Source organism: Myodes glareolus, chromosome 18, assembly GCF_982192425.1.
Source record: "Myodes glareolus chromosome 18, mMyoGla1.1, whole genome shotgun sequence".
Classification (NCBI taxonomy): Eukaryota; Metazoa; Chordata; class Mammalia; order Rodentia; family Cricetidae; genus Myodes; species Myodes glareolus.
In genome coordinates, this window is record NC_142043.1 from 48,486,964 (window position 1) to 48,511,316 (window position 24,353).

A 24,353-nucleotide genomic window follows, 5' to 3' on the forward strand; every position below is an offset into this window, starting at 1 on the left:
AGGCACATGCAGAGCTGGCTCCAGAGACTAGCTCCGTCAGCCAGGAAACCCTAGGTCCAAACACACGGGCATACACACAGACACACACACACACACACACACACACACACACACACACACACACAGGCAAACCATTCAGTCATGCCCAGTGTTTCAAGGAGAAGGATGTCCACGATTTCCCCGGGGAACAGCAGGAGTGTGGGAGGCTGCACCACACGGCGTGGCCAGATGAGGAGGAACCTCGCAGCCAGCCACTTGCCTGGTTTATTCCACACGACGTTCTCTCAGGATCCCACCCCTGAATGACGGACCCCACGACTGAGGTGGTGAGGCCTAGGACACCTGTGGTGAGGGACCAGGGACTGTGACAGGACACTCTCCAAGGAGGCCTCCGCTAGCCATGTGTGCAATACCAGGCTGAAAAAATGTGCAAGGCAATTTTCATAACTTTCCTTTTAAAACTCAGTTTCTTGCTGCTGCTGACGCGAGTGCGGGCAGGCTCTTGTGGAGGTCAGAGGACGACTTGTGAAGGCTGGTTCTTTCCAACTGTGGGGTCCCGGGGATTGAACTCAGGTCCCCAGGCTTATGAAAGAAGTGCTTTCGGCACTGAATCATCTCACCCGCCCTCCTTAAGCCACAAGGAACAGATTGGCTTTGAGACAGGGTCTCACGGTGTACCCCAGGCTAGAACTCTCAAGTCTCCCAGCGTGCAAAGTCTTGGGGCTACAGGCATAGCCACCACAGGCAGCTCCGTTTCTCCTTCCTTCCCACTGCCTTCACAGATACAGTGGCCTGCCAGCCTCTGAGCAAATGGCCTTTGGTGGCCTTTTAGTTGATAAGCACCTTCTACCTGGCTTTCCTGGGCCAAGGACTCCTGGATTGGGCCACTGGACAAACCACACCTGTGCGTTCCCTATGCAGATGATGTGGGGCGACGGGGATCCACCCAGAGAAAGTCCGCTAATGTCTGCTGTTTGCTGCTCTGGGAAGCCAGGGAGAAAGACATCTAGTCCTTCTCTGATACTCCTGGCTCCATTTTTCTTCTTATATTACTAATATTTCTATTATTACTACTACTATTATTATTTTCTACCTACCACTACCTCCCAAATGCTGAGATTAAGAACACATCTCTTTCTAGATTGTCTCTGTGTGGCCTCCCCCAAGCAACCCAGAGGTTGAGCCCTCCGGAGCTGGAGTTACAGGTGGTTGTAAGCCACCTGCTGAGAGTGTGGGAACTGAACTCAGGACCTCGGCAAGAACAGTAGGAGCTCTTAACGACTGAGCTCTTAACGAATGAGCCCAGCCTTCATTTTCCTGTCTAAACAAACAGCACACTGTGCAATCCTTCACGAGCCAGGTCCCTCCTGATGACACACAATAGAGGAGGCCGGGCAACGCAAGGCACGTTAAAAGCCACTTGGAGGTTAAAGGGCCCCACCTCCTGCTTCTAGAACTAGAGGACTTCCCACATTCTGATGAATGGAAGTGGTCGCACTGGTGCGCCTATTCTTCCTCTTAAAAACAGGAGATGTGTGAAGAAAAAAAAAATGTGTGCTTTATGATTCCATGTGGCCACCTTTTCCACAGCACCCTTTAGCCAGTTCTATGCAAAAGCAGTCTGGAGCGCATGCATGGCTCTGAGCTAAACCAGCCTGCTGCTTCCGCCCAGAATGCGGTTCACAAGGCTGGATTACGGCTGGATTCCCAGGCAGCAGAGGGAAATAAAGCCCTCTCTTGGGTGCTTTTGTATTCTGGGCAACTCTGAAAACCTTCCCCCAACAAGATCTAATTTCCTTCCTCCTAGCAGAGAGCACAGTCCTGTGAATTACCAGAGGGCACCAAGTCTGTCTCCAGAGCCCAACTGGCTGAGGGCTGAATCATCATGGCTGTCCACACCGGGGAAAGTCTCCACTGGGTTCCCTTCAGGGTAGCTCCTAGGGCCCAGCCCCACAGAAAGAACATGATTTGAAGACTTGTACACCCAGGCAGCCTTTCTCATGTGAAAGTGAGTGGCATGGGAAGGACAGGTCCCTAAGAAGACTGTGAGTTCCAGAGGGGCTCAGCAGAGGAGGACACTGACCCACTGGATCAAGTGACCCCCATATGCCCAGGGATCCTCTCCTGGACCATACCCACACATGGCAGCCCACCATATAGGCAGAGGCGATGCCCTAGAAGAGAGCTAAGATGGGGGCTGGAGAGATGGCTCAGCAGTTAAGAGCACTGGCTGCCCTTCCAGAGGACCTGAGTTCAATTTCCAGCAACCACATGGTGGCTCACAACCATCTATAGCGAGATCTGGTGCCCTCTTATGTCGTGCAGGCACACATGCAGGCAGAACACTGTATATATAACAAATAAATGAATAAATCTTAGAAGAAGAAGAAGGAGAAGGAGAAGGAGGAGAAGAAGAAAGCTAAGACGTATGAAGTCCTGGGTGAAATATAGATGGGAACGCTTGGGTTTTTGTTGTTGTTAGTTTTTCGGGGTTTTTCTGGTTTTAGTTTTTGTTTTGTTTCAAGGGAGGGTTTCTCAGTGTAGCCCTGGCTGTCCTGGAACTCACTCTATAAACCAGGCTGGCCTCCAACTCAGAGATCCACCTGCCTCTGCCTCCCAAGTGCTGAGATTCAAGGTGTGAGCAATAAAGCTCTCCTACACACAAACAAGGTAAAAGTTTCAGCCTCAGGACCTTCCTCCAGCAAGGCTCTGGAACTGAGTGAGAGAAGGGATATCACAATCTCAGAGTGAGGAGGGCTTTAGTTAGGTATTATCGTTTGAATCAGAAGTCACCTGCTCCTGTACCTACCTACAGGGGTCTGGTAGACAGAATGTGACAGAGGTGAATCAGGCCACTTGTTGGAGTGCAGAGCTGTGGTCCAGACCTTAGAACAACCCAACCACTGGAAGCCACCTAGTGTAATGGAGCAGCCAGGCAGCTGGCAGCCTCACAGGTGGCTGTGGGTGTGATGCTGGAGGCTTAGCTCACAAGGTCATTGGGCCTCCACCCTGGCATCTGCGCTCCAGAGCCACAGAGGGTATCACAAGTAGGAGGGCCGTGAACACTTGGTTCAGGCCTAGTCTGGGTACGGCCTGCTGTGCTGGGACTTCTGCCTGCTCTTTCCATGAGATAAGCATCAACGGTGCACAACACCAAGGAAGAAACTCAGGAATTACAAGGGCTGAGGCGTAACTCCCTGAGGCCAGGTCTCTCCAGGGGAGAGGACGTGCATCCCTGAGGTATGGGAACACATTCTCAAACCCACCTCCTAACCACCCTACTGCTGGTCCACGCCCAGCCTGAGATGCAGGCTGGGAGCAGCGCCTCCCCTTCAGCTGACAGCCAAGAGGAGTCCTGGTCAAGTTCTTCCGTGGAAAGAGGCCGAAGCCCCGCCCTGGCTCCACCCCTAACTAGCTGTGTGTCCTTCTGGAGGTCAGAATCCTCAGTAAGACTATTTCCTGAAGTGTCCCATGAGGAGGTCTCAGGTGGAAAAGAGTCAGCCCCTCGTCACCTCTGGCTAGTACTGGCACACCTGTGGATAGTACTCCTTGTCTGAATGTCAAAGTCAGGTTGACTGAACCTACCTAACCTTGATAATATCAACTCCCCTAGGGTAGGTAAAGTATACCTACAGCGCTAATAAAAAAAAAATGCATGTTTCCCCTACTGTCTTGGGCTATTTCTGGAAAACCATCTTGTCGAAGGTGGCAGAAAAGTGAGCTACATCTTTTAAGACCCACCAGCACATGGCACTTGACACTAGACAAACATCACTCCTAGGACCAGGTGTCCATGTGCAAGAACACGCATGTCACAGACAACGCATGCCAACCCCTCCACTCTCTTCAAGTGACTAAAATGTCTTATTTGAGCTCCTGGGCTGAGACTGCCTGGAAATTACAGCTTCGGAGGAATAAAAAATTCCATTCAGACGTGCGGTTCCAGACCTGAGGCCTATGAGCAAAGTTTCCGGTGGCCTCTGCTCCCCTGCCCACACCGGAAAGCCAGGCGGGTCACCCCGTCCTCAGATTAAGGAGCAGTTGCAACAGCTGGGAGAGCCCAGTGACAGTTCTCAGGAGGGCATCACGTTCTCCAAATGGGAACCCCAAATATGGGATGCCTGGCTTTCAGCCAGCACCCCCACCAGCTGCTCACTAACCTCCCCGGCATATCTCAGTGATCACACCTTCCCCGCCCACGGCGCATGGACCTTTGCAAACAGGCCCTACAGACAGGCCCGCTGGTCCCCACCCAGCCAGGTCCTAGCCCGGCACTTCGCGGGTACCCATCTGACATCCACCGTCCTTTTCAAGGACACTGCAGTATGCAGTCCGGCCTCAGGCAGGGGGGGGGTCTTCAGCCAGCCGCCTGCTCAAAGCACACACACGCTCGCATGCTGACAATGCCCTGGTGAATCCCAGCGCGAGGCCTGTCGCGCCTGCTGTAGTCCAACCAGATGCTGCCTGGGAGAGGTTGGGGGAGGATGCAGGCGGTGGCGAGCGGATGCGGGAACGCAAGGCTGTGGCCAGGGCGGCGCCGGCGGGGCTCACCTTTTTGACTTGGTCATCCTTCAGTTCAGTGAAGTAATAGGCTAGGAGCTGCGCAGCGATCATGCTGGCGGTCGGGGATGCGGGGAAGCAGGCGTGGGGCCAGTGGCTCCTCGGTAGCCCTGGTGAGCAGTGGTCCTCCGGTGGCGGATCTGCGACTCCTCCTCCTCCTTCTTAGGCTCCTCCCCCTCAGTCCCCGGGCGGGGCGTCGGCTTGTGCGCTCCGGACCTCCGGAGCTCCCGTCCCTGGGAGGGTGACAGCCGCCTGCCGGCCCACCTCCTCAGTCCCCATTGGCTGCAACGCGCCTCTGCAGCACCAGGCTAGGACTTCCCAGCAAGAGCGGGAGAGTGACGGCTGCTCCCTCCCGCGCCGGAAAGGAGGCAGCACCCAGCACGTCCCCCACGTAGGGAGCGCACGGTCACGCGTGGTGGCACTGTGCCATGCCTGAGCGGGTGGGTGGAACGCGGGGCAGGAGGTGTGGGACACGATCTGAAGAAGACAGATCCTGGAGTATTGCCCCGGACACCGCAGACTGGAGAACAGGAGCGGGGCCACACCCCTTCCTCGGAGATTTGGGTTCGCTTCCCCCATCCCCACTGTTGGGGGGGGGGGGGAGCACACAAGTGGGCGTGGAAAGCGAGCGGAAGCCGGAGTTAGGCGGCTTCACTGATCTTGCGCTGGGTCCCTGTGCCTGCCCGCCGAGAGGATCCAGGACGTCAGGATGATGCACAGCATCCCGAATCTTAGGCCTACATCCCAAACTGCCAGAGTTCACATTGCTAAACCCAAACCGCCCGCCCCTGTGGCGCTACGCAACAGCTCTGGGGCCCCCGCGAGGCCTTCTAGCCTTCTCTGGCTCTTGGGCATTTAGGCTCTGGGAGGCTGGGGGTACTGCTCAAGTTGGGGATTGAGGGAGAATCGCTCATGTTAGTACAGGTAAGAACTCAAACATACAGAAGTGACTACCACCTTGATTCCACAGGTAAGGAACCTGAGGCCCATTTTACAGTTGTGTTCCGAAGTAGAGGCTGCATTTGCTCATCTACCACCCTGGTGACCTTGCAGTTGTGTGTGGCTCCTCTTGCAGCCCATATTCCTGAGACCAGGGCTGCAGCATAAGATGCCCTGCGGTGACTAGAGTCCAGCTTCTACCGCACACCTGGGTTTTGGGAGCTCCTGGCCTAGCATCCATGGGGGCAAAGATACCTAAGCCCCAGGACACCCTTCAAGTAACCCAGGGCCCTCACTGCCTGTACCATCACCTACATTAAAGGAGGAGCTTATCTCTGAGGCTCCCATCCCCCACCCTACCTTAGGACAGGTGTGGTTGTGTCCTGAGTCACCTCTCTGGATCAGATAAAGCTGATGCCAATAACCCGTGGTTTCTGTGCATCTAATGCACAGGAGAGGAGGGTACTGTTGTAGAATGGACTTGGGAGCCTACAGGTTAAAGTTTGGGGGCCTGCCATCTGTATATCACCATTTCCAGACCCAGAGAGGGCCTAACGGTTACATTTGAATTATTTTTCCTAATGGAGCCCCCTCCCCTAAAAAAAAAAAAATTATCTAACCTTTGAGTCCCACGTAAATCTCAACCTACCCCTGGATAACTATAAATCAGAAACAGCGGGTTTCCTGGCTGACACAAACACTGCCATCATGGCCACAAGGATGTAATGGTTCTTCTGAACTGTATTTTAATTGGCAGGTGTGCGTCCGCCAGTTCTCAAGGCTGGGGAATCTGAGGATGGAGAGTTGTTTTTGTTGTTATTGTTGTTTCTTAGTTCAGGAGGCTAAGTGGGCCACCTCTCTGACCAGGGTCATGGCCTTCATCCAGCCTTCAGCTAGCTCTATCTCCCGCCCTCCATACAACCCTTACCCAACAAACCGGAGTTGGGAAGAAGCTAGTTAAGCTTGTAGGCAGGTAGGTACCTCTGTGTCCCTTCCCCCAGCCCCAGTACTAAGTGGCTCAGTACGTATGCACATATGCAAAGCCAGGCCCCAAAGGTTAGCATTGTTTTCCGGTACAACTCTAAGTCAGATCCCCTGCTGTTCCCAACACCCCCCCCTCCCCAACCCCACCCCTCATCTCTTCCCCCCCCCCCCCCCCCCGCAACCCCACATCCTCCTCCTTTACAGTCAGAAATGCAACAAGAACGTTTGAGCTGTCTTCTTGGATGCTGGCTACCCGCCATCGAAGCCATTCCAAGCTGCAGGCCACATTAATGACACTGAAAACCAACCTAATCGCATCATGTCCCTGCCCACAGTTCCTTCTGGGCCCTGTAGCCTGATGGAGCCAATGTAAACATGTTGGCCCCGGTAGCTGGCCCTACTCTTTCTGGTTCTCTCTTCCCTTGCCCCTGGCCTTAGCAGGGCTAATCCCACTGTCCTCCCCCTCCCAAGCCCATCCCATCATGCCCCTGTTCATGTCACCTTGCTCACACAGCCTTCTCTGCTCGCTCGCACCTGCCCAAGTTCTAACCTCCTCAAAGGCAGGCAGGCGCATCTGGTTTTCCATCTGTAGCCAGCCTCCCCTGACCTCAGCGACTCACCCTGGCCTCCCAGGCCCCAGCACCTCCACAGGGCACACTCGGACAGTGCTCAGAGTCCATGCAAATGGGCACCAGGGCTCTTCTCTACAGACAAGGAGCCGGACGCACAACTGGTGGGCCATCTTGCCCAGTGGCGGGTTGCGGTAGAATTTGGAGCCAGGGCTCCAACCCAGTTCTGATGCTCAGCCAGCACTCTGTCCATCCTACCTCACCACCTCAGGCAGCTTGGGTCCCAGATAAGCAACACTGAGTCAGAACTGTCTGCCTGATATGGGTGACTGTCTGCTGGGAGCCTTTTTATCTGCTCCCATCAGGCAGTGTCCTGAGGCTAGAACTAGGGCCATGCTGAGTGTCCTGTCAATTGAGCCACAGACCGCCTCACGCATGTTTCTTGTTGGGTTTTTTGTTGTTGTTGTTTATTTTTTGTTTGTTTTCTGAGACAGGATCTTGCTATGTAGTTCCAACTGTCCTAGAACCCTCTGTGTAGACCAGGCTGGCCTTGAACTCACAGAGATCTGCCTGCCTCTGTCTTCCAAGTGCTGCAAATAAAGATGTGTGCCACCACTGCCCGGCTTTATTTTTAAATTTTTAAGGTTTATTTTTTGTATATGAATATTTTACTTACAAGTATTATGAATGTATGTATGTGTGTGTGTGTGTGTGTACCATGTATGTGCCTGGTGCCCTAGGAAGTCAGAAAAGGACATCAGATCCCCCAAAATTGGAGTTAACATCTCACAGGTGTTTGTGAGATGCCGTGTGGGTGGGTGCTAGGAATCGAACCCTGGTCATCTCTAAGAGCAGCCAGTGCTCTTTCTGCCCCTTCAAAAGGGTCACAATGAGAACCCTTGCCCTAGACCCACAGGAAAAATTCAATCCAGAGAATCTCAGGCTCCACGCCCCCTTCTGGAAAGGGTCCCCTTTCCCTCAAGTCCCCTGAACTCTCAGTTCATTCACTGTGCCTCTCCTAGTACAAGTTATGGGAAGGACCAAATGTTGCCAGGCTGCTCCCCCCCACCCCCACAAACACACCTGCCTAAAATACAGGCTGGATGCTTAGACCATCTATTAATTTCCATCTGGCCCACAGGCCTGGGTATTACTCCACAGTGATCTCCGACAGACTGGCTGAACCCCTGGCACCTGGGAGCACACGCCTACGAATGATTGTGTTTACATAATGTCACCAGTTTATAGAGCGGTCTCTCCTGTGTTGCCTCATTTCACCCGATAACGGCCTGGAGAGGTTATGAGGACAAATGCCATTATCCCCACTTAATCAGTTAGTGAGGTGTGAGGAGAGGCCTGTAGGTCTCACGGAGACAGTGAGAAGCCGCAGCCCAACCGTGTTTCTGTGAGTCGTGCGTGTCTGTGGTTTGCAACCTGACTGAGGACTTGCCCAATGAGAGCTGCCGATTCAGACCCTGGATTTCCATAGGGATGTCTTCGATAATGAAAACCCAGGTGGTGCTTTTAGCAACCTATCACCTACAACCTGTAGGGTCTTTCTGGATGCAGAGTACCAAGCAAGGGGTGAAAGTTCACTGGAACCTCTAATTAGCTTTGCCCAAAAGAGCTACCTGCTCCTCCGGGCACCACCCATAGTGGCTGGTCTGGTAAAATCACATTCTCAGTTGCTTTCCCTCTGACTGGCCCAGAGTTCTGCCCTCTGATGTAACAGGGTCAATTAACTGGAAATTGCTAAGCTAAAACTATACCCTATATGGTCTCATTTAGCCCAGTGAGTGTTTTGTAAATACTGGCCAACACTTAACATTTTTAGACTCCACTAAAACCCACATTTCTGGCAGCCAGGGTCTAGCCACAGGTGTTGGCAATTATGTAGCAAGGGGTGGGCAAGACATGAGAGCAACTACTACACTCTACAGGCCAGGCAGGTGCCTAGTGCCAGTCCAAGTCCACCCGACCCACCCACTCCACTGACTGATGACACCCGTAAACCATTGCTTGCTTCCGTCATAAAAGGGTGGGCTTGATAAGCTATGGACCCCTGGCATTAGGGACGGTGTCGGGATAAAGCAAGAAGGAAACGGGGTGCCAAATTTAAGTTTTGCACGAGAATGCTGTACCCTGGAAACACCTGCCCCTCGGGTATCATAATGATTCCTACCTGCCTGCTTGACTCTACCCTGGTTGGTTCAAAACTACTTAGAGAAGGCTAGACCCTTCACATCCTCAGCTTCTATCCCAAGGAAGCTGGGAAAGGCCTGGGGGAGGGCGGGTTAAACTGAAGGCCCGAGGCGCATCCTTTAGGCACCCGATCTTGAACTCTAGCCAGGCCTTCTACACAGGACTCCCTTATCTTGTTGGCCCAGAGCAATTACAGGTGCCCTTGCTGACCACCCTGAGTTTCCTGGCCAGTGCTGGCCGCTCCTCCACACACGACCACCTTCATGGAGCCAGCAAAGGCCCTGCCTCCACCCTCCGGCCTTTGATTTTCTGCCAAAATATGCTAGGAAGTTCTTACACGCACAGTCCACATCCACGCCTAGACGGGGTTTCCAGGACAGGAGCATTGAGAGCAAATCTGACACACAAGCAAACAAAAGTTAAGTACTGGCTGGGAGATGGTGGCACGTGACTTTAATCCCAGCACTCAGGGCAGAGGCAGGCCGACCTCTGTGAGCTCCAGGCCAGCCTGGTCTTCCTCTGTGAGCTCCAGGCCAGCCTGGTCTTCCTCTGTGAGCTCCAGGCCAGCCTGGTCTTCCTCTGTGAGCTCCAGGCCAGCCTGGTCTTCCTCTGTGAGCTCCAGGCCAGCCTGGTCTTCCTACTGAGCTCCAGGCCAGCCTGGTCTACCTCTGTGAGCTCCAGGCCAGCCTGGTCTACCTCTGTGAGCTCCAGGCCAGCCTGGTCTACCTCTGTGAGCTCCAGGCCAGCCTGGTCTTCCTACTGAGTTGCAGGACTAGGTAGTTGTCGTTTTCTTTTCTTTCTTTTTTTTCCAAGTCTTTTCTTTTTTTAAAAAAAATATTTATTTATTTATTATGTATACAATATTCTGTCTGTGTGTACGCCTGCACGCCAGAAGAGGGCACCAGACCCCATTACAGATGGTTGTGAGCCACCATGTGGTTGCTGGGAATTGAACTCAGTACCTTTGGAAGAGCAGGCAATGCTCTTAACCTCTAAGCCATCTCTCCAGCCCCCCAAGTCTTTTCTTTAAAATTGTTTTTATTTTTATTTTATGTGCTTCGGTGTTTTGTCATGGGTGTCTGGTCCCCTGCAACTGGAGTTACAGTTGTGAGCTGCCATGTGGGTGCTGGGGTTTGAAATCGGGTCCTCTAGAAGAGCAGTTGGTGCCTTGACTGCTGACCCGTGTCTCCAGCTCCTGTAAGTTGCCATTTAGGTTGCTAACAAGCATTGAAAACTTGTTAAGTGGATCTTAGCCTGGGACGAATATTTCTAACGATTTCGGAAAGGACCCTAAGCCTGCTTCTGCCATCCTGTTCTGTGTATTTGTGGAAAGCAGTTTGCTCAGCTTTGATGATGGTAAGGTTAAACAGCAACTATTGTCTCTAAAAAACAAAACACAAATATTTGGCATATCCTTCAGGATGAAATATTAGGCCCAAATTTAATTCTTTATTAAAAAAACAAACAAAAAATGCTTCTCTCTCTCTCTCTCTCTCTCTCTCTCTCTCTCTCTCTCTCTCTCTCACTTTTTCTTTTTACTCCAAACAGCCTGGCTGTCCTGGAACTCAGGCTGGCCTCAGAACTCAGAGGTCTACTGGCCCCAGCCCACCTCCCTTCCCACCCCACCCCACCCCACCCCACCCCACCTCCAAGTGCTGGGATTAAAGGCCTGTGCCACCACCTGGCCAAACATGTCCATTTTATTAGCAGTCAAATTATGTTCCTCTTTAGTAGATGGCAAAAAATGAACGCATATCAGAGCTGGTAGAGGGCCCCATTGCTGTGCAAACCTGACAACCTGAGTTCCACCCTTGGAACCTGTCATAGGAGAGAACTTCCTGTCCAGGTTGTCTTCTGACCGCCACACGTTCACGCATGTGCACTGACAACCCCCTCCCCACACACTCATTACTTTAATTTAAAAATTAAAACCAACTGTAATAATAATAATACCTTTAATTCTGGCAAGGCAGAGGTTGAGGCAGGAGAATTTCTATGAGTTTGAAGTCAGCCTGGTCTGCAAAGCAAGTTCCAGGACAATTATGGCTACACAGTAAAACCCTACATTAAAAAAAATTAAATATACATATACATATATATGTGAATAATTTAAAGTAAATTTATTATTTATTATCAGCAAATATTTTATTTGTACACTTCCTTATATAACTATGTACTTACTTAGGGTCATATAAAAATTTCTTAGACAAGGGGGGTCACAAAGTAGCTTCTTTTTTATTTATTTATTGAGTATGTATACAGTGTTCTGTCTGCATGTGTCCCTGCAGGCCAGAAGAGGGCACCAGATCTCATTACAGGTGGTTGTGAGCCACCATGTGGTTGCTGGGAATTGAACTCACGACCTCTGAGCAGTCAGTGCTCTTAACCTCTGAGCCATCTCTCCAGCCCACATAGTAGCTTCTTAAGAAGTTCTACTATATTCAAATCTTAAGACACAGGTAGAAGGATCGATGCAAATTTGAAGTTAGCCTGGTGTACCTAGCAAGTTCCATGCCAGCCAGGTCTACAAAGTGAGACCCTATCTCAAAAGTAAAAATAAGACACAAAAATAAAGGAGCCATGATATACAGGAACATCCTGGGTTTTTTGTTTGTTTGTTTGTTTTGTTATTTTTGATTTTGGGTTTGTTTTTTTTTTTTTTGGTTTTTCAAAATAGGGTTTCCTGGAACTCACTCTGTAGCCCAAGCTGGTCTCAGACTCACAAGATCCACCTGCCTCTGCCTCCCTAGTACTGGGATTAAAGGCGTGCACCAGCACTGCCCAGCTAGGAGTGTCCTTTTATACTTTGTATTACATTCATTTGTGTGTGTGTGTGTGTGTGTGTGTGTGTGTGTGTATGTGTGTGTGTGTTCATGGACATGTTGTGGCACACGTGGGGTTTAAGGACCACTTCCAGGAGTCTGTTACCTCCTTTGAGGAGTCAGTCTCGCCGAGCCTTTCAGCCTCCCCCTCCACTCCTCTAAGGAACAAACCCTCTCCCCACACTGACCCTGGGAATGCACTGCCTCTCCTCTGCAGGAATTTTCTTCTTAAAAACACTTGTATCAGCTCCAGTGGCTCACTCCTGCAATCCCAGCACTCAGGTCGCAGAGTCAGGAGCATCGAGGCCAGCCTGGGCTACCTATTTAGACTCCGTCTCAGAAAACAAAAAAGAACTCCACTTATTCTCAACTCCCCACCAGGTCAGTTTTATCCCCTCAATAAATATTTGAGATACTCTCCACTCTGTATTACCCTAGACACTCCAAATGTGGCAATGGACAAGACAGAGTGTCCACATTTTGGGAGACGGTGAACAAATTCTACTTAAATATGTATTAGGCCAGAATGGCGTAGCTAGCACAGCTGCATCCCATGATAACCTCTCCTTTGGCCTAACCAATCAATGTTCCTGTTTTTAGTTGAATTCAGAGCCTCTCCCTTAACCTCTCCTTTGGCCTAACCAATCAATGTTCCTGTTTTTAGTTGAATTCAGAGCCTCTCCCTGCCCCATCACATTTCCAGCCTCCTTTGCAGCTACATGTGGTCATGTGACCAGTCTCCAGCTAAAGAGATGGAGAGATGGAAGTGGAAGAGTCTTCTAGTACCTTTTGGACGCCTGCCCAAGCATATAGCTCTTGTTCAACTTTCCCTAGGACATTCTTCCTGTCTCTTTCCTGCCAGCTCCTTGGATTACAAATCACCTTGGGAAAGGCAGCCAATCAAGATAAAGCACCAAATTAAAATAGGTGCCTGTGTCCTGAATGATTGAAAGCGTCACCCCTGGCAGTCATCCTTGGGGCACCAATGGAGCAAAAAGATCCATCTCAAGCCCCCTCCCACTGGGAGTTGCCTTGGGCCAGACTCTACCTCTGGGAAAGATCACCAAACCCTGACCCCTCCCCGAGGAGGGTCAGAACCACTCCCACAGGCTATTTAGGTTTACGGCAGTTTTAGTAACGGCTTGGTTTCAGGTTTTGCATGTGCTCTCCCTCTCTGTTCCCCACCACACATTCCCGGTCACCCAAGAGGGCGGCATTTATTAAACGTGAGCATTTTTGATTCCGTCTAATTTGGTTTGACTAGAGTCGTTTTGCATAGGCGGGGAGGCCCGTCTTAAGATGTTTCCTAACACGTCCCAGTCCTGCACCAGCCCCACCCCTGCTGTGTTGGGGAATATTATTTTCAGGTGTGTGTCTTTTGTTTATGCTGCATTTGTTCAACTCTGTGAAGCCTATCTAAAACACCTGATGGTTCTAACAAAGAGTTGAACAACTAATAGCCTAATAGCAAGGTAGGAGCAAGGATAGGCGGGGCTAGCAGGCACAGTATAAATAGAAGGAGAACCAAGAACAAAGAGCAAGGAAAAACCAAGGAGAGGAGGACACTAGGATCGATCCAGCCAGCCAGCCAGCCAGCCAGCCAGCGAGTAAGACTGAAAGTAGGATACACAGAAGTAAGAAAAGAAAAAAGCCCAGAGGCAAAAGGTTGTTGGTATAATTTAATTTAAGAAAAACTGACAAGAAACAAGACAAGCTAAGGCTGGGTGATTAGAAGAAAGAATAAGACTCCATGTGTTTTATTTGGGAGCTGGGTGTTGCCCCCCCCATCCAAAAGAGTAAAACCTCTCACAATACTCCTATCTCCAGATTTCTAAAGTGAAGAGAAAAATCAGGTTGCATCATATTTGTGGCTAGTCTGTTACAACCAACCAATTCTGTTCCTAGCCAACACAGGCTAAATAACTAAGGGTCAGGGCAGACAGGAAGGCCTCCCCGAGGAGGTGAGATTTGGACAGAACAAAACGAGGGAGACACCATGCCAGGGTCTGGGAATGTGTGTCCTGGGCAGAGCTTATTGCAGTCATCCGAGCTGGAAACCCAAGCATTGTCCCTGGACACATTCTGTTCCACAGGCCACGTCTCATCTGGCACCAAATCCCTTCAGAACAAAGGAAATCAAGCAAATCAGACCACACATTCCCCTGAACCCACCTCTCTGGATGCCTTCTGTAGACGGGCCCACAATGGGTTAAACTGTGCCCTCAGTCAAACATGTGTAAACCAATTCCTGGAGCCTGCACCTATGACCTTATTGGAAAAAACGATCCTGTGGACCCTTTCAGTCCTGTAGCCTCGTGGGAATTTGTTGGGGAATCCTTGAGAGAGAGAGAGGTTTCCTTTTGGGGATCGGAGCTCACAAGGTAGCTCAGGTTAGGCTTTAACTCACAATCTCCCTGCCTCAACCTTCCAAGGACTAGGGCTACAAATATGTGCTCCCGTACTCAGTCCTAGGAAGTCAATACAAAGGCCTTATAGGCATCGACTATGTCCTAGTCCCAACTACAGAACTCAGGATTCCCTCCTGAGAAATGTTACTGGTCATGTATCAAATATTTTAATCAAGCAACCCAATAATTATATATTTATTTCTAGCTGCCAATGCATACTAGTGTGTTAGTATGTATAAATCACAAACATGAAATGGCCTTGAGACTGACTTCTCTTCAGAAAACACATCTCCCTTCAGTTCCACTGCTGGGTGGAAATCATATATTTGGGTCTTAGGGGTTTTTGTTGTTGTTGTTTTGGGTTTTGGATTTTGTTTTGCTTTTTGTTTTTCAAGACAGGGCTTCTCTGTGTAGTCCTGGCTGTTCTGGAATTCACTCTGCAGGCCAGGCTGGCCTCAAACTCACAGAGACCTGCCTCTGCCTCCAGGGTACTGGGGTTAAAGGTGTGGCCGCCACCACCTGGCTGAAATTACATGTTTTTAAGGCTGACTCATTTTGAAAGTATTCATCTAAATTTCACTTTCTTTTGTTAGATACAATTACATCAACTAGATACAGCACCACATATATATTACATCTATATATTATTTATTTTTAATTTTATATACATTGGTGCTTTGCCTGAATGTATTTCTGTGTGAGGGTGTTGGAGCCCCTGGAATTGGAGTTACAGACAGTTGTGAGCTGTCATGTGGGTGCTGGGAATTGAACCCGGGCCCTCTGAAAGAATTGCCAGTGCTCTTTAACCACTTAGCCATCTCTCTAACCCTAGTACTGCTTCTTTATTCATGCAAAGATGTGTGCTCATGTTCATTCTGCAGCATGCAACTCGACTAAGGAACAGTCAAAAATTGGTAACGAGCTGAGAAGGGAGAAAGGCAAGAGCAGGCTGTGGGTCATGCAGTGAGCTGTATCTCTGCTACACAAAGGAACGAACAGGGTCTGGAAGGTATGTCTCGCTGAGATGTAAATTCATATAGTAACCTGATTTTGTCATTCTTTGAGGATTTATTTGTATTTTCTATGTATGACTGTTTTGCCTGCATGTATGTATGTGCGTCCTGTGTGTACAGAGCTTGGAGAGGCCAGGCAAGGGTTCAGATCCCCTAGGCCTGGGGTTACAGATGTTTCTGGAGCCACCCTGTGGTGCTCTGTAAGAACAAGGTATCCTTAACCCATGATGAGTCATCTCTCTAGCCCCTTATTTAGCTATTGTGTGTGTGTGTGTGTGTGTGTGTGTGTGTGTGTGTGTGTGTGTGTGTGTGTGTTTTGGGCGGGGGGGATTCACCAGGCTGACCAGGCTAGCTGCGAACTCCTGGGCTCAAGGGATCTCCATACTTTAGCCTCCAAGAGTAGGAACTATAGGCAGGCAGCATACACAGCTAATGCAGCCGCTACACGGGTAGAGTTCAGTCGTTTTTGATACAGTCTCCGAGCGAGCACATCCTCTCCACAGTCAGCCGTAGGATATGTCCTCTCCCTCTTTCTGGTAGCTATCAGTCTGTAAATCTCTATATGCAAGGTCACTGGCAAACATTTAATTGTGTCCATATCTTTGCCTATTCTGATTATTTTATATAAATGGAACGACACAATATGTGGTCTTTCATGACTGGCTTCTCTTCTTTGAAATAATTTTAAGGTTTGTCCGTGGTATATGTATCTGAACTCTCGTTTTTTGTTGCCAAGTAATGTTCCATCGTGTGAACATACCACAATATATTTCTCCTTTCCTTGACAGTTTGCTTTTTCCCACCTTGGGGAGTTAAGCCAATTTTTGGTATGGCTGCCATAATATAATGCCACAGATTGGGCAGCTTAACAACATAATTGTATTGTCTTCTGGTTTGGGAGGTTAGAAATCCAAGGTCAAAGGTGGGCAGGTTTGGTGGTCTGGTTGAGAATGGCCCCCATAGGCTCCCATGTTTGAATGCTTGGTCCCCAGTTGGTAGAACTGTTTGGGATGGATTAGGAGGTGTGGCCTTGATAGAGGAGATGTGTCACTAGGGAAGGGCTTTGAGGGTTCAAAACCTCATTACCATTTCTTCCCCCCCCTTCCCTTTCTCTCCCCAGCGCTTGGGAGGTAGAGGCACCAAGACCTTTGTGAGTTCAAGACCAACTTGTTTGTTTCAGGCCAGCCAGTCAGGGCTAAACACTAAGACCCTGTCAAAAAAAAAATCCCACAATAACAAGAACTTATTATGTAGGCATGTCAGCACCAGCCTGTAACCCCAGCACACAGGAGGCAGAAGAGGGTCATAAATGCCGGGTCACACTAGGTTATATAGTGTAGTCTCAACAAAACTAATTTTATAGCTGGGAGGTTGTGATACACACCTTTAATTCCAGCACTAGGGAGGCAGAGGCAGGTGATCTCTGTGGGTTTGAGGCCAGCCTGGTCTACAAGAGCTAGTTTCAGGATAGGCTCCAAAGCTACACAGAGAAACCCTGTCTCAAAAAACAAAAAACAAAAAACAAAACAAAAAACAAAAAAAAAAAACAAAAAAAAAGAAAGAGAGAAAAGAAAAATAATTTTAAAAACAGGCTTAGTAAGCTGACACTTTGGATTAATCTTTCTTGTTTTCTTTTTATTCTTTTCTCTCTTTCATTCTTTTTTTTTGATACAAGGTCTTGCTATGTACCTCAGGCAGGCCTGGACCCTCACTAGGACCCCGGTGTCACCCCAATTTTGTGCTACCCCCCTTGCCTTAGCTGAGTGCTGTGTGGCAGGCTCATGCCACCACACCCTGTCAGCAATTTGGTTGCTAAAGTCCTTACCTTACCACCTTCTCACAGAGCAAACCATTTTGGAGTCTGTCTGTCACATTTTGTTCTTATCTTGTCTGGAGGGGACCAAGTCTTACTTTGTAGGCCTGACTGTCCTCATATTTGCAGCTGACCCCCTGCTTCTGCTTCCCAAAGCCTAAGCTCACCGATTGGCTTCCCCATGTTCAGCCTTAAAACACATCAGGTGCCTGCTAGGGAATGGAAGGAGGGGGTGGGAGGCACAGCAAACTTTATATTTGGGATCACAGGACTCATATCAGCCTATGTGGGTAAGAAAGGCCTGACACTCATCCATGTTGGAGTACAGAGGGGATGAACTCTAAGGTTCTGGTCTGCATAGAGGGAAGCATGGAGGGGAGAGACCCTGTCCTGTCTCCTACGGTCTCCTCACAGTCATTATGCCATTAGCTCAGACACTTAACATCTGCTTCTCAAAAAGGGCTGAGAAGGGGCCCTTGTCACAGAGGTTCTCGCTGTGCCTTGCCATGTGGAAATCTAGGCCCAGAGAGGAACAGCCTGGGAGAAAACATGATTCTACTACAGTTGTTTAAAAGCATTATCAGAGGCCAGGTGGTGGTGTGCGCCTTTAATCCCAGCACTCGGGAAGCAGAGGCAGGCGGATCTCTGGGTGTTCAAGGCCAGCCTGGTCTACAGAGTGAGTTCCAGGACAGGCTCCAAATCTACAGAGCAGCAGACGGAACAACCACACAAGGTTTCTTACACACACACACACACACACACACACACACACACACACGTTTTAGAAGGAAACAACAAAATGCATTTAGGAACTTACTTACCTTAATTTCTGTGAGTGGGCCTCGTATTTGTGGTTCAACATCTACGGCCTTAAAGACAAGACAAGACAGTGTTACAGAGGCAGTTTGATACCTGCATTCACGCATATTGATGCTGCAGCTGATCAGTCGATTCAGGGAACCAAAGCAATTACCAGGAAGGGTGCAAAGAGGACTAACGACTCTGTGGGTGGAAGGCAATGACCTCAGAGAGTTCCTATTCGTGAATTCATTCTCATAACCCTTACCAGGTCCTCACAAAAAGCCAAACATTATGAGAGGCACCAGTAATTCAGAGATGGAGAACGAGGGCTGGAGAAATGTCTCAGCAGCTCAGAGCACTTGTTCTAGAAGAGGATGCAGGTTCAGTTTCCAGCACCCACCCAGCTCACCGCCACCCTTCATTTCACTTCCAGGGGATCAAGACACCCTCTTCTGAACTCCTAGAACACTGAGCATGAGTGTGGTACTAAACATAAATGCAGGCAAAACATTTGTACATAAAATAAATCTTTTTTTGAAAACAACAAATGGAGAACAACAGAGGCTCACTCATCCCTGCAGGGAGCCAGTAGCCCACTAGGGACTGGCCCCTAAGACAGTTGTGCTGATGAGTAATGAAAATGCAGCTCCACGAGACTGGAGGTGTAGCTCAGTGTGGAGAAAGCTTACATGGCATGCACAAAGCCCTGGGTTCGATTCCTGGGCATCACATAAACTATGCATGGTGGTACACGGCTGTAATTATAGCACTCAAGAGATGGAGACAGGAGGATCAGAAGTTCAGTGTCATCTTCTGCTACATAGTGAGTTCCAGGCCAGCCAGAGAGTCTGGATATATGTATATTATTGTGTTTTCTTTGGGTTTTTTGACTGTGAATGAGTTAAGTATAGAGAGACATTACATTGCTCAGGTGCTAAGCTAAATCGTCATAAAGGTATCTTGACTTTGAAATTTAGGTCTAAGGAAATGTTGCTTTGGAAAAGAGGTTCTGCTTTTGTTTCCACAGAGGATGGGATCCTGTGGATTCCTTCTGGGCTAATGTGGTTTGATAGAACAAAACCCCCCAAAAGGTCTCCATGAACCCTGAAAATACTTTGCCCAACAAACATCAGGAAGCAGTTTGGAGAAAACTACGTCTAAATTCCCAAAATGATTGTTTATAAATAATTGTTTTTATTTAAAAGGGGTTGCTTATAAGTGATTAATGTTCACAGTCAATTCAAAAAAAAAAAGATGAATACTTTGTATTGGTATGGATCTTGGTCTATTGATATAAATTTAAGGTTGATTTTCTTACACTGTGTATATGTATTTTTGCTCTTGTTTAAGGTATCCTGTTTGTGCAACTCATTTAAAATGTAATGTATAGTTAAGAAATACATATTAATAGATAGTCATCTGTAATAATCAACTTGTAGTCATGTTAGTAAGGTTTTCTAGATGTACAGAGATATATTTCAGATAGATAGGTATTCTTCAAATATTTCATCAAAGACCTACAGAATATGGCATTTAAAATGTTTTAAGAACTTAGACTTCTCAATAGTGAGGCATGTCTTCTCCTGGAAGCACCAATTACTTCAAAAGGAAGATGGGCATCGAAGAGTCTCCTTATGGAGTTTGCTAGCCATTCGGGTCGGAAACTGTTCTTGCCTGAACTGCTTGATGGTATGCTGTTTAAACTGGATATGCAGGACCCACAGAAAAGTGACTGCTGAAGCTGCCTAAAGAAGGTGAGACAGTCCTTCAGGGTTCCTGCTTCATGAAAGAATCTGCCAGACATTCTGCAGGACACGGAAGAAAGCAACTGATAAACTTTGCTAGCGCAAGACAAAACAAATCTTCAAATTTCCTGCTTCATGGAAAAGTCTGCCAGATACTATGGACCTATAGGCTGAAGATGGATGCCCCAACATTACAGAAGAACTTTGGGTGACTGTCCAGGCAGCGAGATGTCTCTATCAATTCTAGAGTTTTGGAAGTTGCTTACAATGCATTTTCTGTTAACTTAGGCAATATTATATCCTTCTGGAGTCTTTGAAGAGTTGAAGACAGATAGTTATAGTTTTCCTTAGTTATGCTAAAAATAAATTAGACATGAAACTTGAGGCTCACAAAGATAAAATAGATGGTAGTATATTTTCTTTAATATTGCCAGATAAAAATAGACTAAACATTGTAACTATAATTCTTGCTTGAGCCTGTTTTGCTATATGTAACTTTACTATGTTAAAGCTAAAACCTTCCCTATTATTTAAACAGAAAAGGGGAGATGATGTGGGATTCCCCTTTGTATGCTATGAATATGTTTTATTACCATTGGCTAATAAAGAAGCTGTTTTGGCCAACAAGTTAGCAGAGCAAAGTCAGGTGGAAAATTCGAACAGAGATATATAGCAAGAGTGGGTAGAGTCACAGAGACACCATGTAGCTACTGAAGGACAAAAACACTGGAAAACCTTACCAGTACATAGGCCACAGTCTCATGGTGAAACATAGATTAATAGAAACGAGTTAATTTAAGATAAAGGAGCTGGCTAGGAAAACTCTTGGCCAAACAGTGTTGTAATTAATATAGTTTCTGTGTGATTATTTGGGTCAGAGCACTTGGGAACAAATGAGCAGTCTCCACCTACACATGCCTCTTTGCCACCTCTGTTGTCAACCAACTCCCAGGCAAGGGAAAGAACCTCAGTAAAGAGCCCTGCTGAGCTCAGGCCCAGCTGCCAGCTCATGGGTCAATGAAGGAGGGCTAGTGTCACAGTGAAAGAGAGTTGAGGCAGAGGGAGATTTGAAAGGCAGGGATGAAAAGGGCATCTGAGGGTGTCTGAGATACCTCCCTCCCTCCTGCGGTGTTCCCCAGTGCAAGTACAATGTGGTGGCCTGCCCAGAGGCATGGCTCTCTCATCGCTGGATTATGCTATGGAAAAGAAAGCCAAGGGACTCTAGGAGGTAAACTGAGGCTGGAGCCTCAGGATGGGAAAGTGCCAGACTTTCTGCTGGGGCTGAGACAGAGCCATCGTTGTGACAACCTGAGAACAGGTATGATCAATGTCCCCACATGCAGAAGCCACAAGGTAGGGGTTGGAGAGATGCCTGAAGGTCGGTGGTGGAGTTGGGTACACCTCCTACCATGAATGTGACCATCATGCCCGCTAACAGGGGACAGCTTGGCTTTATCTAGTGAAAGAGAAACCAGCAGTTAGGGGTGGAGTGGGCCATGGTCCTAGACAACCCCTGAGCCACTAGAAACAAACTCCTAAGCCAGAGCAGATATCCTATACTTAAGTGTCTGGGTTCCAATTAACGGCTTCTTTCATGGTTTGTTTGTTTGTTTTAGAGACAGGGTCTCACTGTACAGCCCTGGCTGTCCTGGAACTAACAGAGGTCTACCTGCCTCTGCCGCCAGAGTGCTGGGATTCAAGGGTGTAGGCCACCATGCCTGGGCAAGGGATTCTGTCTGGTCTCAGCCACTATGAACCCTGCTGGCGACTCTGCTGAAGGTGAGAAGGAAGTCAGGTGGGTACGAAGAGGAAAAGCAAGTTCCCTCCTCAGCACTGGACTCTCCGAGCGGCCCATGAAAGGGCCTCCTGTCCTGGTGCCTGGCTCCGGAAAGTACCTCCATTTATTAGACCCGGCCGCGTTTTGAATGTGAACCGTCACCAGAGGTTCCTGTGTTTCAATGCGTGGTCCCCAGCTGGTGGCCATGTTTTGGACGATGGCAGAACCTTTAGAAAATGGAGCCTCACTGGAGGACGTGGTCACTAGGGTCAGAACTTCAGGAGACATAGCCAGATGGACCTCGCTTCCTGTCTACTCTCTGCTTCCTGAGGAAGCAAGGACTCTTGGCTGCACTGTGGAGCCGCCCCCACCAGCTGAGAGGCAGAGTGACCTTTCACCCCTCACACTGTGTCCGCTGAGCCATCTTGCCGGCTCCCTCCCAGCTCACTATAGATGAGAAGCGATGCCTCCCTTCATAAGAAAGGACACTGAGGCTCCTGGGAGGCTATATAGCACCCCAAAGCACACAGTCAGTCCTGTAAAAATCAGGGATAACCTATGTATCTACTGCCCCTGAAGAGCAGGGACTATCCGTCTTATCTTTTCAGTACCTCTTGGGGTGACTCATACACAACAAGTGCTTAATAAATGCTTGTTCTTTGTAAGTGCAATACTGGGCCCTCTTCCGAGACGGCTCCACAGGAAAGAAGCCCCACAGACTTCAACAGTTTTAACAAGAGGTGGGGAAAGCCACACTACAGACCCAAGACCAGAGCAAACAGAACTGTCCACATGCACTCTGCACGCACCCAGGGCCCAGCCTGCCTAGGCTGGTCTTACACTGACAGCCCATCAAAGCAAGCATCACACTGAATGGCCTCGGAGGAAACCTTACAGATACTGCAGAGGCCACAGGAGAATTAAGACTAAGACAGCAACGGAAAAATACAGTCTGGACGGCAGTCATGGAGATACCTACTGGTGGGCTACAGGACTTTGGTCCTTCCTTAGGCCACAAGTGAAAACTTACTATCCAGAGTACAGTGTCTAAGCTCAGGACAGCTCGCAGTGGGCATGGCCCAAGGAAGACAGGCATGGAGCCACAAACACGCAGTCTTGGGTTTGACGTGGATGAAGGATGAACAGACCCCTGGAGTGACTGAGACCCTCGTGAACCACCTGGACCTGATACTGGCCTGCTATTCGAACTTGGGCAATTAACTGAACTTCTTCTAGTCTCAGTTCCCCCATCAATAAAATGGGAGCATTACTACTTCGTTACGCCTTTTGAGACATGTAAGGGGGCCGGCACAGGGCGTATAGTTTTTCCTTGCTATGTCTAGGGTTGGCGTTTCCTCAGAGACTAAAATCCACAGGCATTCAAATCCCCTTTGCAATACAGTATAGTGTCTGCAGCCATCTGTGCCCATTCTCCCATAGGACGTCCATGTGCTTATGTGGTTGTGTATGTGTACATGAGTGTATGCATACGAATACATGTGTGGAGGCCAGAGGTCAACATGGGGTGCCTTTCTCAATCACTCTTTACTTCATTTGCTTCAATTATTGAGGGGAGTGACCACAGCACCCACGTGGCTGTCGGAGGATAATGTTATCAGTCCCCCCCCTTCCGCTGTTACCTGGGTCCTGGAGATGGAACCCATTACTGGGCTTGCACAGCCAGGCACCGTTAGCCACCTCGCCGGCCCCACCATGATTTTTTAAGTCAGGGTCTCTCACTGAACTGGTGACTTCAGCCAGGCCATCAGGCTATCGAGGCTTTGGGATCTGTCTGACTCCACCCCACCCTTCCCCTAGCAATGGTGTTTCAAATGCACAAAGTCATGCTCAGCTTTCACGTGGGTGTTGGGGCCCAGAACTTGGGTCCCCATGCTTGTGCAGCAAGTGCTTTACCGACCAAGCCCATGTCCTGAGCCTCTTCCACAGACTTCCAGTTACCTCTGGTTGCTTAGGAGACATGACACAGTGCTAGTAGCTGGTCTAATGTATCGTCTGGGGGGTGGCAAGAGAAGAAGTCTGTCTATCCAGCACAGATGTAATATTCCCCCTGACTATTTCAACCCACTATTGGATGAATCCACAGACACAGGAGCCACAGATATGCAGAGACCTGTTGGGATGGCTTGTGCAATTGGAGCAGCCTTGGTGTAGCTCATCAAGAGACAGAGGCTCGGGGCAGTGAAGACTGAAGCTTCTCTTGGGCTGCTTGAGGGATGTACTAATTTCTAACGCTCAGCCATCAGCCTTGAATCTGAGACCCCAAAGCGCCTCTCTCTCTCTCTCTCTCTCTCTCTCTCTCTCTCTCTCTCTCTCTCTCTCTCCCAAGCACCACACAGACCAAGGCTAGATCCATGGACTGACCCTGTATTCCAGACAAGCGTCCAAGTCTCCTGACTGCCACATGGTGCCTGTGACACTAGCTACTTTGTGCCACCTTACCGAGGCTGGCCTGGACAGCTTTATAAACTCTTGGTGGCATTCTGCCTGGGGCTGGCAAAGCCAGACAGGGCACAGGAAGGGGGGAGGGGGAGGCAGCAATGACATTCCAACTAAACCTCGTGGTTTGGAAATGGTTTTCCTTTCCCAGAGCAGGAGACATTATTTTCTACCCTGGCTGAGGAATAAAGGAGAAAGTGGGGGTGGGTACTTCAGAGGTCAGGGGTCACAGGGGCCCTTCAGATTGACATCTTTTGTGACGC

General features: G+C 49.0%; 1 protein-coding gene across 4 annotated transcripts in view; it reads right to left on the reverse strand.

The window, feature by feature from the left end:
* The window catches only part of Hk1 (hexokinase 1), a 95,908-nt gene that overhangs the window by 63,646 nt on the left and 7,909 nt on the right, over positions 1–24,353 (reverse strand). For 2 of the 4 annotated variants that reach the window (XM_087898169.1, XM_087898170.1), the window contains exon 3: positions 18,132–18,179. In XM_087898169.1, the coding sequence (XP_087754295.1) occupies positions 18,132–18,179 (48 nt within the window). Of the gene's footprint in view, positions 1–4,551; positions 4,731–7,103; positions 7,282–18,131; positions 18,180–24,353 lie in introns of those variants that run through there. The other 2 variants (XM_087898173.1, XM_087898171.1) reach the window with 2 other exon arrangements.